The sequence below is a fragment of the Pogona vitticeps genome, chromosome 1 (genome assembly GCF_051106095.1).
Source record: "Pogona vitticeps strain Pit_001003342236 chromosome 1, PviZW2.1, whole genome shotgun sequence".
Taxonomy (NCBI): domain Eukaryota; kingdom Metazoa; phylum Chordata; class Lepidosauria; order Squamata; family Agamidae; genus Pogona; species Pogona vitticeps.
The window spans coordinates 130375082-130394688 of NC_135783.1; the positions used below are offsets into that span (position 1 = coordinate 130375082).

The 19607-nt window shown below is 41.4% G+C and overlaps 1 protein-coding gene across 1 annotated transcript in view; it reads right to left on the minus strand.

The window, feature by feature from the left end:
- The window catches only part of PXDN (peroxidasin), a 100781-nt gene that overhangs the window by 28436 nt on the left and 52738 nt on the right, over positions 1-19607 (minus strand). The window contains exons 6-13 of the mRNA XM_073000947.2: positions 17854-17925; positions 12395-12564; positions 7657-7774; positions 7268-7437; positions 6344-6616; positions 4873-4989; positions 3514-3672; positions 518-630 (exon numbers count right to left, since the gene is read on the minus strand). Coding sequence (XP_072857048.2) covers positions 518-630; positions 3514-3672; positions 4873-4989; positions 6344-6616; positions 7268-7437; positions 7657-7774; positions 12395-12564; positions 17854-17925 — 1192 coding nt within the window. The remainder of the gene's footprint in view (positions 1-517; positions 631-3513; positions 3673-4872; positions 4990-6343; positions 6617-7267; positions 7438-7656; positions 7775-12394; positions 12565-17853; positions 17926-19607) is intronic.

Sequence of the window (19607 nt, forward strand, 5' to 3'; positions counted from 1 at the left end):
GAATGCATTGAAAACCATTTAATCCGTATCTGCTCTTTTCGTCCATAGAAACTAATGGGAAGCTGCTATTCCACCTTCTGCCACTAGAGGGGGATATTTTTTTCTTTTTTCCTTCTAACCTAAGATGACTTAGCTTTAAAAAAAAGAAAAAAAAAGAGTTCGTAACTCGAATCTAAGTTCGTAAGTCAAGTCCATATATTCCTACGAGAGCAGTTTGTAAGTCGAAACGTTCGTATGTCGAGCCATTCGTAAGTCGAGACCCCACTGTAGTACTAACAAGGCCCAATCCTTCTTGAAAAAAAGAGGGGATGTTAGGGTGGTAAGGTCCATTCAAACTTCATTTAGAATTTAAATTTTTAATATAGCCATTACGATACACTGCTTCATACCGGAATGAATCTAGTCATTTAAAAAGAGGAGAGTCAATGGCCTGCTAATATTTCTTTGTAATAAGTGAGCAATACTGGAACTTGGAAACATATTATTATTACAAATAAATTAAACACAAACACATTACCTTATTCCATGTTATTACTGGCTCAGGTTCTCCTTGGGAACTACATGGAATCTGCACATTTGTTCCAACCTCTACTGTCATATCACTTGGGACATTAGCAAACACAGGAGTTACTACAAGGAAGTTATACAGAAGAAAAGACAAATGAGTTAAACCTTTTAAATAGATAGAAACATCCAAATTAATTGATGATGTTGTCCTAGAAAAACTGACTTTATATTCAGGACACTTTAATGCCACAATTGACATATATAAGATGACACTATAAATCTAACAACATATTCTTCACCTATTATAATTAGTGTCCCTAAAATCTTCTTGTAGGAAATCATTTCAGGTTAATACTTTGATAAATTTGTGTCATTTTTTGTACTGAATAATTATGGTGTACTATAATCACCAGTACGTAATTACTTCTGGAAGTATCAATTTACACAGTGACCAAAATCCTGTTCATTAGTTCTATAAATGTGAGGCTGCCCATTGAATCAGTGGGCATTTAGTGAGTCAAACGGAACTCATGGAGGAGGTGACTGACCAAATCCCAAAGATTCAGTGAGTGTACTCTAGTCCACTGCAATTTACTATGCTAAGCAACAGAATTTTGGCCAACGTGTTTCTCCATATAGCTTTTAAATTCTTCACATAAGTTTGAAAAATATAATGGTCAACTTAAACAGGCATAAGGAGGTACTGTTAATTACTTTTTCTTCATGAACCATACACATGCCTCAAATATTCAACCTCTCTATATCTATATCTATATCTATATCTATATCTATATCTATATCTATAGCTATATCGATATCGATATCGATATCTATATCTATCTATCTATCTATCTATCTATCTATCTATCTATCTATCTATCTATCTATCTATCTATCTATCTATCTATCTATCTATCTATCTATCTATCTATATGTGTACTGTATAGATATATGCATATATCTATATATATCTATAGATATATAGATCTAGATCTAGATTGATAGATAATTATCTATCTATCTAGATATATTTATTACCTCCTGATAATAAAATACAACTATTTTATTGATAAACTGATTACAATTTATTATACAACATAAAATGTAAATGTTACAAAATGGTATTGCAACTTGTACAGTGGTACATCACAAGACGATGGCCTCACAAAACGATGAATTCGTATGACGACGAGGTTTTGCGACCGCCATTGCACTTCGCAAAACAGTGTTTCCTATGGGGGAATTTCACTATACGAGTAGGAGAGCGCGCCCAGTTCCCCTCCTCCTCTTGGTTTCCCTCCCCTTCCACACCAAGCAAAGCTTACCAGAGGCGTAGGGGAGGCAGCGAGGGGGCGGCTAGGGAGTGGGGGGCATCGCGAGTGGCTTCGCGGATGAACGGGGTTTCCCGGCACAGTGAGGCAAGCCCAGAATTTCCCCTTGCCTCCTTACACGAGCAGGATAGTGCGCACTGGTTCCCCTCTGCCCCTTTTGCTTCCCTACCCGCCCACAGCAAGCAGGTCTAGGATTTCTTGGCTGCTTCTCGTCACCCGAGCAGGAAGCTCGTGCTGGCTCCCCGCCTCCTCTTGGCTTCGCTCCCCTCCCACACCAAGTGGCGCTTACCGGAGGTGCGTCTGGGGAGCGGGTCGCGAGTGACTTCAGGGACGACCTGGGCTACTTGGGATGCTAGCGACAGCGAGTTTTTTCCCGGGCTGATAGCAGAAGGAATTCCCTCCCCGGGTGCTTTTAGCCTTAGTTTTTGCCCTTTCGGCGGGGCGGGGGAAGCCCCTGGGGATTTCCCCATCTCTGCACAGAAGGATGTTCCTTTCACCGTCAGGGCAGGGGCTGCTGGGATGTGGAAGGAGAGGTCCCCTTTGTTTTTGCCAGCCATGTGGGCAACCAGGAGCTCCCTTCCAGTGCTGAGCAAGGGTTCCCCTGCCTAAGGGATGAGAGAGGGAGGTCACCTTTGTTTTGCCAGCCATTTGGGTACTCAGGGGGCTCCCTTTCATTGAGAGTTGAGAGGGGAGGTCCCTTGGGCATTAACTGGGGCCAGGTGGGCACGGAGGAGCTCCCTTCCACCAGGGGCTATCAGCAACATGGGGCTTGCGGCGGCAGCCAGCCATTGTTCAGTTTAATTCAACAGCTGATTGGGAGCTCCGCAAAATGGCTTCCCTAGGGTGTTTTCAGCACCGATGCTTCGGAAGACAGCGATTTAAAATGGCTTCCCTATGGGTGATCTTCACACAACGCCGACTATTTTCGCCATTGGAACGCATTAAACAGGTTTCAATGCATTCCAATGGGGAAATTCTTTTTGCAAGATGATGATTTCGCTAAACAGCGATTTCAATGGAATGCATTATCATCGTCTTGTGGGGCACCACTGTATTTTAAATGGAATGACCAGGACTGAGAGAAAGGGTTAGAGCAAGTATTGCTTGCCTACCAGACACAAGGAAGATAAAAATGAAGTGAGGGGCGTTATGTTTTGGAAGGCTGGCTTTTTAACCAGTGTGTTAACCTTCATATCTTAGTTTTTAAGTCTGTTACAGGACTCCCACACCTGCAACTGACATGGTCACAAAGTTACACTGTTAAGGCAATCTACATGGCCAAAAAAAGAGATCCATTCATTTCTATAAATTTTCTTCTGTGAATGAAAGGACTTCTTTTATTTTTGGAGCAGAACTGGTGGATTTCAGCTGTATTTACAGAATAAGAAAACTATTTTTGATAAAATCAAATTACCAAGCGAGCAGTACAGTTATGATCTAAAACAGTGATGTGACCCCACTATAAATAAGGAAGGTCTGCATAATGTTAGTTCAAATGTACCTTCTGAAACAAAATTATATATTCTGAGAAACAAAAACAAAATAAAAATTAATGTATTATTCCAACTTTGAGATCAGGACACATTTATCTTGGTTTTAAAAGTTTAAACCAAAAGGGAGCTTTAAAAATCAAATATGAATAAAATCAAATACAAATGGATTCTGGTGGCCGTACCTCTAGGCTGAACACTCAGATGCACAGCAACCCTTTGAGATCCCACAATGTTGACAGCTTGACATTCATATTGGCCTTGATCATGTAAAGCCACTCTGGAAATCCTCAAAGTCCCAGTTGACAAGACTAAGTGCCTTCTATCTACAGAAAGCTGGCTTCCTGAAATGTGCCAAATGCAAACAATGAAACAATGCACCATATAGACAAAAGCTTTATTAGAATAGTCCAATGAAATCACTACTATTTCAAAGTAATCAGTGCAATGGAGTGAGCTTCTGAATGCAAGTGCAAACAATAGCATTTGCATATTTAAGTTCTTCCAATTGTTTATTCTGTAGTTGCTGCGGACAAACCAACTGGAAGAAATCTACAAATTATTAGAACTGGTGTGCCTGCAATTGTCTTTACAATATTCTTAACATCATAACTTGAGAGTCAGAATCACTAATTGGAACCACCCAAATAATGTTTTCATCAAATCATTATGAATATATAAAATCATTTATTTTAAAAATATATATGTTTTCCTCATGTTGTCATTATTTCTGTTCTATAAATGATGTTTAATTAGTGTCACAGTCTAAATTACAACTGAAAATACAGCTCATAGGATAATGCACACCATTAAGTGTTAGTAGCTATGAGAAAGAACTCAACACAAACTAAACATTTTCATGCCGAGGTTCTTAAATTTAGTTCAGAAACTCTCCAAGTTAAGCTAAAGACAGAAGCAAAGTGTGGAGTAAAAGGACAGCTTGGAGAAGTTACCTGTATTTTTGGCTCCATAAGACGCACCTTTCCATAAGACACACCAATTTTTAGGAGAAGAAAACAGGAAAATATAATCTGTTTTCTTCGCTCCATAAGACGCACAGACTTTCCACCCCCCTGCTTTGTGGGGAAAAAGTGCGTCTTATGGTGCGAAAAATATGGTAATTTTTTCAAATACAACATTGAAAATCCTTTTATGTTGCAATCAAAGAATAACCTTTCCAACTCAGGAGCATAGGGAATCTGTGGAACAGTAATAGAATAGAGAGAATAAGGTATTTCTTAATAGCAATTGCATATGCAACAAAGTTCTCCGAAGCCAGATTCAGAAATGAACTTCAGGAGTTGTCTGAAGGCCACCTCCAATGAAGGATGACTTTTTAAAGCCTCTCCTTTCAGTTCTAGGTCAATTACTGACAGCAGCAACAAAAGTTAATGACATTAACATGAAGTAATGCAAGAGAAAATAAATACTTCTAAATTCTATGAGATTACACACAATATATCAATCAAAAGTTTCTATTTCAACATATCACTTCAAAGATATACAATTCTGAAGGCATACAGATCATTCTGCTCTACTCTTACCGCCTTTAGTCCAGGCAATCACTGGTTGTGGATATCCCCGTGCTTCACAAGGGAAATCTACAGTCTGTCCTTCAATCACACTTCTGTCTTGAGGAGTCACAATAAATTGAGGCACAGCTATGTAGAAGAGGAATAAATAGTTCAAAACAAGTCAAGTGTATACTTTGCCATAAAATGACTTACTTTCATAGCTCACTGAACAATGGAATATCGTGCTTTAGATTACAGAACTTTTATTTACGTGGGGGTGTACACATGCAGGGAGTACCATAACAATAGCTCATAAAGGCCTCTAAGTACTACTGGGCTTCAAATAAATAAAAGCAATATCCAAAATAAGTTGTTCTTTAGAGATAGATCAATTACAAAGCATGTCCTCTAGATTCCAAACATCTTCTTGTTGTTTGTTTTAAAAAGGATGTATGTTGTATCGTTAAAAAACAGTGTGATCACCATTAGCTTGAAAGTAGCTAATAACACACAAGGTACATTTAGAGAGGAGTAGAAATAAATGACATTTGGGTGAATTGCCAAGTTGACAACAGGATATAAATGCTGGCACAAGGTATTTGGCTTTCTAAACACTGGTTGATGAATACATAACTAAACATGTGAGCAAACTGTTGGTTGCCATGGTCTGGGCTACCATGGAGGATTAATTAAGAGCTGTGTCTTCATATATGAAAAAATGGCTAATATGGAAAATATTCATGTACCAAGAGTCTATGAAACTGCATAAATATGAAATAGTGTAGCAGTGGTACAGTAAACAACAGTAATTGGTAATAATATTTTAGTTCCTTATTTAATGCCGGATTTTGCAAATTGTCTATAGTAAAATTACATGTTGTTATAGCAGTGCTCTGTAAGGACTCTTATGGCACAGTGGTTAAAACTGTTTAGTACTGTGAACTCTGTTCACAACTTGAGTTTGATCCCAAGCTGGCTCGAGGCTGACTCAATCTTTCATCCTTCCAAGATTGGTAAATTGAGAACTGTACCCAACCTGCTGGGTGGCGTAGGGCTGGGCAATGTGCAGCCTACATAATTTAACTGTAAATCACCCAGAGACAGCTTTAAGCAATTTGGGGTGGTACATAAGTAGCAAAATTTGATTTTTTGCTTTACTCTTATTGGAAATGAATCTTCACTTCTGTTGGGAGCAAGATGCTACTGTAATGCTTTAAAATGTTGGGATAGACCAGATGCAGATACACACATCTGGCTTGGTAGAAGCAGAGTCTCTTAAACCTTCCAGCAGCCCTCCCCACTCCCAAGACTCAGTGAAGCCTGCTGTAGCCTTAAGGAGGCAGTGAAGCTTGCTGGATAGGAGGAAAGGGTGAAACCTAAAGGTTCTGATAAAGACACACTGATAGACCTCTTTCACCCACAAAAAGCAGATTCAAGATTCTACCCATTATAGGACTTTCAGCCTATGAAAACACAGATATCCTTGTTAAATGATATGCACCTTGTACTATGATGAAGGCAGTGGCGTGGATATTGTCTATGCTGTTGGTTGCGAAACATGTATACTCGCCACCATCTTCCTGATCCACATTTTGGATGTAAAGCCCTCCTGATGGAGTTATTGTGATGCGAGGATCATTTGGCAGAGGAGTTCTATCACCTTTAGTCCAGGTGATACGAGGCTGGGGATGACCAGTTGCACTACATTCCAGAGTGACACTTTCTCCAACTAGTACCTCTGTATTTTGAGGGTGAATCACAAAACTTGGCCTAGCTGTTAAAGATGCAAAATATTTAAATTAGCATTCCCTACATATACCTGAGTTTTGAACAATAACAATAATTAATTAATTAATTAATTAATTAATTAATTAATTAATTAATTAAACTTATATGCCGCCCACTCTACCCAAAGGTCGCTTGTCCTAAACTTCTGTGTTGATGAGCAATATTGTTTACCAGTGCTCAGTGTCAAAAATGCAACAAAACAAAAAATGTCTCAGCTCCGTGGTTCCCAGCCTTGGGCCTCCAGATGTCCTTGGACTACAGCTCCCAGAAATCCTGGCCGGCACAGCTAGTGGTAAAGGCTTCTGAGAGTTTTCGTCCAAGAACATCTGGGGACTCACAGTTGGGAACCACTGTCCTAGCTCATACTGTACTGAATTCAGTTTTCTGACAGAGAGTGATAACATCCAGTATTCTCTCAATGGTAAAAAGGACTTCCAGGTTAGTTGTGAGAATATTTACAGTAACAAAACTTAGCAGGCTATTTTCAACAGTCTAACCATATTGGGCACTCTATAGTTAAAATAAATTAAGCAAATGCTATTGTAATTACTACTTGAGTACTTTCTTAATTGAGTAAGAAGCACAGAATTAAAATGAGCATGTTCCAAACCTTTGGCATTCAAATAAATCCACCCACCTGGTGAACCAAAGTAGCGTAGAGTAACTTCTTGAGTTTTCACTTCTCCTGCTACATTTTTTGCCATGCACTGGTAAATACCTTGGTCTGCCTCCTGAGTATTCTCAATCATTAGTGTGCCATCATCAAGCAAATTCAGACGAGAATCAGCCTTCATACTGAGCTCATTACTACAGGAAAAGAAATCTGTAGCATTATAACTTTGAAATCACAAATGCATGCAAGCATACAAAAGCAATGAACAGGAAAACAATAGTTTTGTTCCATATGTGTTTGTACATGCACTTAATTACAGGTATCCAAAGCAATCTGCTGTTGCTCCAAAATCACTTCATATGAACTCTTCTTTTTAATACAAATAATTTTCTAATTTTCTAAAGCCATCTTACTTGTTTCGAAGCCAAATAATTTCTGGTTTGGGATTGCCTTCAGCTCTGCAAGTGAAGTATACGGTATTCCCTGAGGTAACGTCTACATCCTGAGGCTCTGATGTAATTCTTGGCCGTTCTGTATCATCAACAAAGCATTTTAAAATTAAAAAAATCTCTGTACAAATATGTGATTTTAAAGGTAAAATGTTTATAGTTCAGCTCTTTAATGTTGTTGTTTAGTTGTTAAGTCGTGTCCAACTCTTTGTGATCCCATGGACCAGAGCACTCCAGGCCTTCCTGTCTTCCACTGCCTCCCAGAGTTTTGTCAAATTCATGTTGGTAGCTTCGATGACATTGTCCAACCATCTCATCCAGATGGTTCAACATCACAGTAAAGTTTATGCACCAAGCACCGATGTTGAAGAGGCTGAAACTGACCAATTCTATGAAGACTCTTTAATAACATACTACAAAAGATCACTTCGCACTGTTGTAATTTGAAAAAATGCAAAAATAGGCCATTCACACTTATATAGCAGTATACATGAGACCAATGACAATTTGATGCTGAAATTTAATAACTTAAAACAAAAAAACCCATTATATTGCAAATACCCATTCAAGGATTGCTGCCTTGTCATGGCAAAGGGGCTTAAGTAGTTCAGAGAAGCTATGGGTTATGCCGTGTAGGGACACCCAAGATGGACAGGACATAGTGGAGAGTTCTCACTAAACGCGATCCACCTGGAACAGGAACTGGCAAGCCACTCCAGGATCTTTGCCAGGAAAACTCCATGGACAGGAAAAAAAAGGCTAAAAGATATGACGCTAGAAGATGAGCCCCTCAGTTGGAAGGCGTCCAACATGCTACTGAGGAAGAGCGGAGGACAAGTACAAGTAGCTCCGGAGCTAATGAAGTGGTTGTGCCAAAGCCGAAAGGATGCTCAGCTGCGGACGCGCCTGGAAGTGAAAGGAAAGTCCGATGCTGCAAAGAAAAATACTGCATAGGAACCTGGAATGTAAGATCTATGAACCTTGGTAAGTTGGATGTGGTCAAACAGGAGATGGCAAGAATCAACATTGACATCCTGGGTGTCAATGAACTAAAACGGATGGGAACGGGAAAATTCAATTCAGACAATTATCATATCTACTATTATGGGCAATTTTTGCCTTCCCAGGCATTTTTCCCTTCCGAGGCTTGCCGAAGGCTGGAGGAAGAGGCGGGAACTTTAAAAATGGTTTCGGACAAACCTCTGCAAATGCTGATTGCTGTGCAGAGGGACCCGCGAGAGTCCTCCCATGGTGCAAGGTAAGCCCCGGAGGACCCCCAAAGCTGGGGCGCGTGGTTTTGGGGCACCCCTGCCAGGGTTCTGATGGCTTCCCCTGCACCATCAGAGCCCTGGCGGGGGTGCCCCGAAACCACCCGCGCCCGCTTTAGAGCACTTCAAAGTGGTCTAAAGCAGGGCGCGGGTGGTCGTACAGCGAAAAAGCGATTGCAAAAAAAAACCATCGTAAAATGATTTCGGCGTCAAGCGGCGTAACCGTCTAGTGAGGCACCACTGTATTAAAGGAACATTTTGTGCAAAGATGGACATGATAAAGGACAAAAATGGTAGGTACCTAACAGAAGCAGAAGACATCAAGAAGAGGTGGCAAGAATACACAGAGGAATTATATCAGAAAGTTCTGGATGTCCTAGACAACTCAGATAGTGTGGTTTCCGACCTTGAGCCATCCTGGAGAGTGAAGACAAGTGGGCCTTAGAAAGCATGGCTAACAACAAGCCCAGTGGAAATAATGGCATTGCAGTGGAACTATTTAAAATCTTAAAAGATGATGCTGTTAAGGTGCTACACTCAATATGCCAGCAAGTTTGGAAAACTCAGCAGTGGACAGAGGATTGGAAAAAATCAGTCTACATCCCAATCCCAAAGAAGAGCAGTATCGCGATCCGCTCTGAAGTCCCTATCCCCCCCCCAGGCGTTCACGAGGTTCTCGCTATTCTTTCTTCTTCGCTGCCACCAGATACTAATGCTCTAATATCAATTCAGTATTGAGACTTGTGTGCTATCAAAACATAAGTCTTTATTTAACCAGGGAAGTTGATAATCAATTAGTACTCATGGGGTAAATTACAGATTGCAAATCACTTATATTTGAATCAGTTAGGATATTACTTCAAAACTCATTTAACCCTCTGCTTCAATCTACTCCCTTACAGTTCTAGTACTCACTCTTCTATCACTTTTAAGCCACACACAATCCCTCTCGCTCTCAGACTCCATCCACCAGTCTTTTATCCTGCTCTCTCCCCCCTGGCTCCACCTTCCATTCACTCATTGGCTCCTGCATCAATGATCTGAGGTGACGGCAGGTGAGGTCAGGGCTATTCACTACAGGCAGTGGCAAAGAATGCTCCACCTACCATACAACTGCACTCATTTCACATGCTAGCAAGGTTATGCTCAAAATCCTACAAGGTAGGCTTCAGCAGTATGTGGACCGAGAAATCCCAGAAGTACCAGCTGGATTTCAAAGGGGCAGAGGAACTAGAGACCAAATTGTTAACGTGTGCTAGATTATGGAGAGAGCCACAGAGTTCTAGGAAAACATCTAGTTCTGCTTCATTGACTATGCAGACGCCTTTGACTGCATGGATCACAACAAACTATGGCAAGTTCTTAAAGAAATGGGAGTACCTGACCACCTTATCTATCTCCTGAGAAATCTATATGTGGGACAGGAAGGAACAGTTAGAATTGGATATGGAACAACTGATTGGTTCCAAATTGGGAAAGGAGTACAACGAGGCTGTATATTGTCCCCCAGCTTATTTAACTTATATGCAGAATACATCATGCAAAAGGCTTAACTGGATGAATCCCAAGCCGGAATTAACATTGCCGGAATAAATATCAACAACCTGAGATATGCAGATGATACCACTATGTGAGGAGGAATTAAAGAACTTCGTAATGAGGGTGAAAGAGGAGAGCACAAAATATGCTCTGAAGTTCAATATAAAAAAAAACTAACAACATGGCCACTTGTCCCATCACGTCCTAGCAAATGGATGGGGAAGATATGGAGGCAGTAACAGATTTTACTTTCCTGGGCTCCATGATCACTGCAGATGGTGATAGCAGCCACGAAATGAAAAGACACCTGCTTCTTCGAAGGTTGACAAACCCAGACAGCATCTTAAAAAGCAGAGACATCACCTTGCTGACAAAAGTCCACATAATCAAAGCTATGGTTTTTCCAGTAGCAATGTATGGAAGTGAGAGCTGGACCCTAAAAAGGCTGACTGCCGAAGAATTGATGCTTTTGAATTGAGGTGCTGGAGGAGACTCTTGAGAGTCCCCTGGACTGCAAAGAGAACAAACCTATCCATTCTGAAGGAAATCAACCCTGAGTGCTCACTGGAAGGACAGATCCTGAAGTTCAGGCTCCAATAGTTTGGCCATCTCATGAGAAGAGAAGACTCCGTGGAAAAGACCCTGATGTTGGGAAAGTGTGAGGGCAAGAGGAGAAGGGGACAACAGAGGATGAGATGGTTGGACAGTGTCACCAAAGCTACTAACATGAATCTGACCAAACTCTGGGAGCCAGTGAAAGACAGGAGGGCCTGGCATGCTCTGGTCCATGTGGTCACAAAGAGTCAGACATAACTTAACAACTAAAAAACAACAAAAGTGCAAATAAGTGTATAACATAGTACAGTTCTCCCATACAACTATACCAGCTAAAAATATAAACAATGGCTGAACTCTTGCTTAGTGTAGTAAGTCACACTAGAGTAGACCCACTGAATCAGTGAGGATCTGGTGCATCCTGCCTAAGTTCCATTCATTCAAATGAGCCTTTAACATAGCAAATCACAACTACAGTAGGCCCACTTGAATCAATGGAACTTATACAGATATTGACTCACCAAATCCACACTGATTCAGTGGGTCTACTCTGGTTGCATCTTACTACTGGATTTCAGCCAATGTGTACTCTATGGATGGCTATCTGGATTCCAACCAGGGAATCACATATTTAAATTGTCTCCTATCAAAACTTTCTGCACTTGGGAAACTTTTGGCCCTCCAGTGATTGGTGGATTCCAATTCCCAAAATCTCCTGTCAGGAAAAAAGAGACTAGAAGCCATAGTCCAGAAACATCTTGAGTGCCACAGTGTTGTTACACTGGTCCACACCAGGCCCCCATTGTCAATATTATACCAGCATTCCGTAAAACGTATTTTTTTAAAAACAAAATTGCAGCCATGTTTTGGTTGTGCCAGAAGCTTAACCATCCCCACCACCTGCCCAGGTTCTGCAATTCAAAGCAGGAAGCAAAAAGTTTATTCAGCCGCTGGTTTTGTTTTGGGGAAGCACAATTTGTGCAAGTCAAGCTCAGAGAATATTTCATTTTGACTTAATTTCGCAATGTATGGAAAGGTCTAACAAAATGTCTGTATTATCTTTTTATTGCAAATTAAATAAGGAATTCTCAAACATTTGAAGTCACATTAGATAATTCTAAAATAACATTTTAAAAGACATTGTTGCAACAGAAGGAAAAAATGCAGAAGCAGAAGTCAAAAGTAAAAGAAAAAGAGGGGAAATACTTCCTAGAAACTAGTTAAATGCTTCATCATTAATACTAAGGATAATCGAGCAGGGTGTTTCCCGTGAAACTATACATGAAACACTGAAGGAAAAGATGGATGGAGGCAGGTTTACATCTATAAAAATATCTCACCACAGTTGAGCTCTTCAGGTGTTATTGTGGCCACCGATCTCCCCTGGATCCTCCTTGGATATTCACATGTAGCCGCAGCTTGTGCATTGCCAGACTCCGCATACGTTTTCAATAAGTCTGCCAGCCACAATATTTCACAGTCACAGTGAAGTGCATTTGAATCCAGACGCCTGGACAAAAGAAGATGCTATTGTTGCATATATTAATGAGACTAAAGAGTTTCTGAGATTGCCGTGAATAAAAAGAATTACAGCTCTCCGTGAGATACCGTAAAATTATTCAGAATGCAAATGTGGAAACAAGAAAGTTAGGAAATACTAAATTTATAAGTGCTAGACAAAAGTGAACTGGGATCCTTCTGTCATGACTTCTGCACTCAGTAAAGCAGTCTTTGGCTTTCACACAACATATACACCCAGAAGCAGTGCCGTCAGATGAGCTGAGAGAGGGCCAATCTCTGGTCCCCTTCTTCCGTGTCCTCCCCATAACATGTTCTGGCTGCTAGGAAACAAGTTGGAACTAGTTCTTGGGCTACACTAAGGTTCACAGGAAGGAGAAAACAAGTATTATGAATCAAGTAGCGTATTATTTTTAAAAGTATGGAGATCCATAGAATATAGAAGCTACTCTACATCCAATTTCAGTTCCTTGCTACCACCTAAGTAAAAGACAGGTTAGCCAAAGATGGAGCCAGCAATCACATGCAACAGAAAACCAGAACTGCAGAGATGGCAGACTAAAGGACAGGACAGACTGGGGTCACATTTGCAACCACTTTGCTTTTGCTAAGCAGGTTTGAATCTGATCAGGGAACACTAGGGAATCCATTTACAGAAGTTTGAGATCCAGCAGGGAAGGAAGATGATGTATAAATATATTAAATAAATAAATCTGTAACAAAGGTTCTGCTAAATTTGATTCACTTATTAAGAAGTAAGTGTCTCGTAAGACTTCTCCCCCTCATCTTAGTTTTCTTATGAATGATACAGAATTGTGCACAATTTACAGATAATAGCAAACAGTGCATTTCTTGAACTTGTCCCAACATGTTAACGGCCCCACACGCATAGGCGGCCATATGCTTGACCTGGTATTCTCCACTGAGTGTAGTGAGCGTGGTCTGATGGTGACTGACCTCGTGTCAGTCCCCTTGTCATGGTCAGACCATCACCTGATAAAATGTAACCTCGCAATGGAGCTCCCCCCCTGCAGGGAGCAGGGACCTATTTTAATGGTCCGCCCTCAAAGGTTACTGGATCCTATGAGATTCCAGGATACCATGAGAGGGATTCCAGTGGCACTGTCTGGCGCTCCTGTCGATGCTCTGGTAGATGGCTGGTTCTCCGCCGCTACTAGGGCTGTTGACACGATCGCACCCAAACGCCCTCTCAGGAGGAGAGCTCAGCCAGGACCCTGGTATACCCAGGATCTACGAGCAATGAAGCAAATAAGGAGACAGCTAGAGTGCGTATGGAGAAGGAAACCGACGGATTACAACAAAATTGCTGTCAGGATCGCAACTAACCGTTAACTGGCTAAGGTAAAGGCTGCTAGAAGATCTTACATCGCTGACTGGATAAGCAATGCTTCTAATCAGCAGGCGGAACTCTTCCGTATAGTTCGCGATCTATCTGGAATTGGTCTGGGTGAAGGGCCTCCTGCTAGCATCTCACCTGACCAATTTGCAGCGTTTTTTAAATCTAAAGTGGAGGCCATCCGCCGTGATCTTTCTCCTTTTTTAAATACAATGGATCGAGCTGAGATGTCCAGCGCCCTGCCTTGCCCGGTAATTCTCGATTCCTTTCAGCCTGTGATGCCAGATTTGGTGGACAAGGCGCTTCTCTCAACCCTTGCCCGGCCTGGCAAATCAAAGCAGCCAGGCCTGTAACAACAGAATGGGCCACTGCAATAATTAATGGGTCTCTCCAGGAGGGCAAGATTCCCCTTACCCTCAAGGAGACACTCATTAGGCCCATTAGGAAGAAACCAAACTTGGCAACGGACGACATTGGAAACTATAGGCCCGTCGCCAACGTTTCTTTCCTTAGCAAGGTGGTTGAGAGGGTGGTGGCAGATCAGCTCCAGGCGCTTCTGGACGAAACCAATGCTCTAGACCCATTCCAGTCGGGCTTCAGGCCACGCTATGGTACAGAAACGGCACTGGTCACACTGATGGATGACCTGTTGAGGGAGGCCGATGGGGGCAATATCTCCTTGTTGGTCCTCCTTGACATCTCAGCGGCCTTTGATACCATTGACCACGGTATCCTCCTGGGGAGGCTCTCTGAGTTAGGAATAGGTGGCCTAGCGCTTGCTTGGCTCCGTCTCTTCTTGGAGGACCGGCCCCAGAGAGTACAGCTTGGAGAGAGGGTTTCGACACCGTGGAGCCTCAATTGCGGGGTTCCACAGGGGTCGATCATCTCTCCAATGCTGTTTAACATCTACATGAGGCCGCTGGGGAGGTCATCAGGGGGTGTGGAGCCTCATGTCACCAGTATGCTGATGACACGCAGCTCTACATCTCCTTTTCATCTGCCTCAGTAGATGCCGTTCTGTCCCTCCAGCGCTGCCTGGAGACTGTACTGGAATGAATGCAGTCGAATGGGTTGAGGCTGAACCCGGGCAAGACGGAAGTCTTGAGGGTGGGTGGTCCTTCCGTCAGCGGTATAGGTAACTCCCTTTCTTTCGGGGGGACGACCCTTGCCGCAAAGAATGAGTTTCACAGCTTGGGGGTACATCTGGACCCAGCGCTTACCATGGAAACCCAGGTGGCGTCCATGGTCCGTTCCGCCTATTTTCATCTATGGCGGATTGCCCAGCTGCGTCCATATCTTGATCGGGGGCCCCTCACTACTCTAGTACATGTGCTCGTAATCTCGAGATTAGACCATTATAACGCACTCTACGTGGGGCTGCCTTTGAGGCTGACGCGGAAATTTCAGATGGTCCAGAATGCGGCAGCCAGGCTACTTAGTGGGGTGGGAAAACACCAACATATCTCCCCCACTCTGGCTGCTTTGCACTGGTTGCCCATCCGTTTCCACATCAACTTCAAAGTGCTAATGATCACTTATAAAGCCCTAAATGGTTTGGGACCTCAATATTTGGCAGATCGTCTTCTCCCACCCAGATCTACCCGGATCACCCGTCATAGCCAGCAGGGACAGCTGAGGGGTCTGACACTGAGAGAGGCTCGGAAGGAAAAAAACTAGAAACCGGGCCTTCTCGGCGATGGCCCCTCGGCTGTGGAACACACTTCCAACAGAAATTCGGCTGGCACCCTCGCTGGGTGTTTTTAAAAGACAGCTAAAACTTGGCTATTTAGGCAGGCCTTCCCTCCAGTCAGCTAAGTCTTTTTTTTTATTTCTTCTTTCCTTATCCTACCCCATCTTGGTAATCCTTTCTTAAATTAATTGTTTTAACTAATATAGTAATTGTATTTTTATGATTATATATATTTTATATTGATATATTTTATGTTGTAAGCCACCCCGAGTAGACATGGTCTAGAGGGGTGGGGTATAAATTTAATAAATAAATAAAATAAATAAATTTTTATCATTCAGAGAGAGTAATTAAAATAATTACTTCATTATTTTTCTACTACAACAGAATCAATGTTATACAGCTTTCTTAAAAAGTGACCAAACATAACGGCTGTATCCAAGTTCAGTTTAGTTCTTCAAAAGTATAACAGAAAAAAATGAGACAGAAGTCACGGAAGTGTATGCAAGCAATACATCAGACATGAGATTTTTTTTAAAAGTATTGTTATTTAATCTACAGATTATAATTCTATAGTCACTTAAAAAAAAAAAACACCAAAATTGAGGGTTAATTTACAGACTCTTGCTGATTAATCAATGTTCCAGAGCCGAGAAAGAAGTTCAGGCTATGTTTAGCAGTGACTATTACTTTTAAAATTCATTTGTTTAGTTTACAGTTAATACAACCCATTGTGGTAATACTGTTACTCACTGTACTGGAATACAGGAAGACAGAACTGGAAAATGAACAGAGGTTAGGCCAAAACAAGAGCATAATGTGACACAACCCTGGGAGGCATCCCTATTCACTACCTCATGTCCGGGAGATTCACACTCTCCACGCAACCACCATCCACCCAGTCGTCTACATACCTATTGTGCGAGTTCTAGTGTTTGCCCACAGACAACTACTCCCAACCCTTTCCCAATGCTTGGAGTTCACCCTATGAATTGAGAATTCTGGACAGTGCCACCTTGAATAGATAGCCCTGCCGGATCTATTCAAAATAACATAAAACCTCTGACCATAATTTTATCTGATACATAGATGTTATATGAAAAGAACCACTTGGATGAAACGAGCACTCAGGTCTCTAGCATAGCCTGCTGGCATATGGGTGTAACAAACTGTTTGACTGCTAGGTAAAAATTAATAAAACATAGTTTAAAAAATCAGCATGAGCAGAGTTTATGTTAGATAAAACAAAAGGGATTTACTATGAAACAACAAGTAGGTAGAGAGAAGGAAAACGTTAAGCTTCCAGATACAAAAACAGGAAGAAAAATAACCTTCATGTTGATTTTTTTTCAGCACACATGCATGCGCAACACACTATACTCACCACTCCCTCCCACATAATCCAAACATGCATACAACCATATAAATGGCAATATGTACACTAATATTACATATTATATATACACAATACCTCCACATAGTGGAATTGCCACATATTGTGACAAAGGTTGCACTCTTTACGCTCAGAGTGGTCACAAAGCACTCGTGAATTCTAACAGCTTATAACACATGCACACCCACAAACACATATACAGTACATGTCTGTGTATACATCTACATCTATAAACACATCTTATAACATGCACATACGCACAGACAGACAGACAGACAGACACTTATAAGAGCAACTAACATATAATAATATTTAAGCAAAACCCTTTGGCATATGCCTTGTTCAGTTGCTCGGGTAAAATTATGTTATTTTCCAGATGGTGCTTCTCTCTCTCTCTTGCACTCTGCATATGTATCAATTTTTCTGCATTACTGAACTGAAATTTACGAAACTAAGTATAAGTCCTGTTTATATTAATAGTATTAATAGTCCTATAAGCCAATGTAATGTTCTGGATAGTATGCTGAACTAGGACTCTGAGACCTGAGTCCAAATCCTTAGCCATGAAACTCATTGGATGATCTTGGGTCCATCATGCTCTCTCATTGTGAGCTACCTCACAAGGTTGCTGTGAAAATAAAGTTGGGCGGAGGAGACCCTTGGACACGGCCCTGAGGTAACTTTAGGAAACACAAGTCATGGAAGTAACAAATAATAATATTATTAATATCATAATCTGGCTAATTAGAGATCGTAACTAAAAAATAATACAAGACGTTATACATTATAAAATAAACTGATTAATTCTTTTAAGGAAAAAGAAGAAAACAATCTTACTTACAGTCGTTTCATAGACTGCAAATGACTAAAGGTCCCCGGAACTAAATGAGATATTCTGTTGTTGTGTAAAAATCTGTGGAAATATTACATCTATTAACTAGGAGTCTGAATCCATTTCACCAGCCTTCCCCCCAAATGCAGTAATATGCAGTAGACTTTCTACTTACTTCTTTAAACCCTAAAGACTAAAGTTACTGCTGTGTATTTACTAAGCAAAATACTGTTGTGTAAAGTTATGCTGCCATAAACCAGATCTGGTGCCAGATATATTTAATTTAATCTAACTGAAAGTTTTGTATCCCCTCAATTCTTTCAGGTCTTTTGCCCTGGGGAAGCATTTGGAAGTGGAGGAGCCTTTAAGAGTCAAAAACTGCTGCCAAATTGCTACCATAGCTGACCCATTGGCAATTGTTTAACTGTTAACCCCCCCACCCCAATCCTGAGGCTCCTAAAGGTTTCCCCAAGGCAAAAGGGGAAACTTGCTTTAGGGAGCTTCAGAGCCTGAAAGGGGATGGTAGGATGGTAGGAATCTTTCAATAAGATTAAATTAATTCTATCTAGCACCCAATAGGTTTACACTGGTGTACCTTTATGCAACAGGGTTTTGCCCACTATCTTAAATGTGTTTCAACTAACAGGTAAGCAATACATTACAAATCTGACAAGTTAGCAGTGCATGGAAAAAGAAAACATGTTGACTAGGGCCAGCTTACTTAACCCCAAGTAAACACACAAACAACTTTAGTCACAGAAAATAATTTTGAACATCTTATTGGAAGTGTTTCAATGCAGCAGAAAGCCAGGACTGCAAAGAATTATCACACGTAAGTTGCAAGCTAGTTGACACAGCTCAATTACTGTGATGTGGCTACTCCTATGAGCAGTGGTGGACAACATGTGGCCCATGGCCACACGCAGCCTGTCAGGAGCAATTTCCACAACCCCTGAGGCCACAGAGGAGCCCCCTATTTTTAAAAAACTAAATGTTTTGGATCAAAAAACAGGCCCTGTTTTGAGCAGGAGGTTTTTAAAGTGGGATCATGGGGGGGATACATCTAAGGATTCCCACCCTCCACAAGACCACAGAATGAACCCCATAAAAAAATTAAAAAATGCCCTTTATTTCCTCTCCAGAAGGCCTCTAAGGAGTAGTGTGGGGGTTTTGTTGTTGCTGCAGTTTTGGCACTGGGGACTTGGGGGATGGAGTGAGGTTTTGTCACTATGAGCCCCACTCCATCCCACCCCAGATGAAACCAGAAGTGCTCATTTGGGTAATTCCTGTTTACAACTTTTCAAAAACAAAAGTGTTTAAAACGGCCATTTCTGGGCCTGGTGTGGCTTGAGACAGGGTTTGGAAGCCAAGATTTGCTTCCAAGCACACAAGGGCTGTGGACCATTGGTCTAAACTAACCTGGAACTGAAAGCTTAGTGTTACATCCAAACAAGCCAGGAATTGTAAACTAAGAAGAAACTCAAGTTGGTTGGTTTGGAGGCCAAGCTTTCAGTTCCCGGTTAGTTTAACCACTCCCTTGGATGCAAGGAGACAAATGATGAGGTCTGTGTGCACTAATAACACAACACTGAAAAAGCCCACTTGTTGTCCATGCTTACTATAGTCTGTGCAAGAGGTCACTAAGTATCAGTCTAGTTGGCAACTTCCTTGATGGTTAATGCAGCATAAGAAACATGGCATCATGAGAAAGGTACTAAGCAGCATGGAGGCTCTATGGACAAAGTCAACATCTGAAATATTCT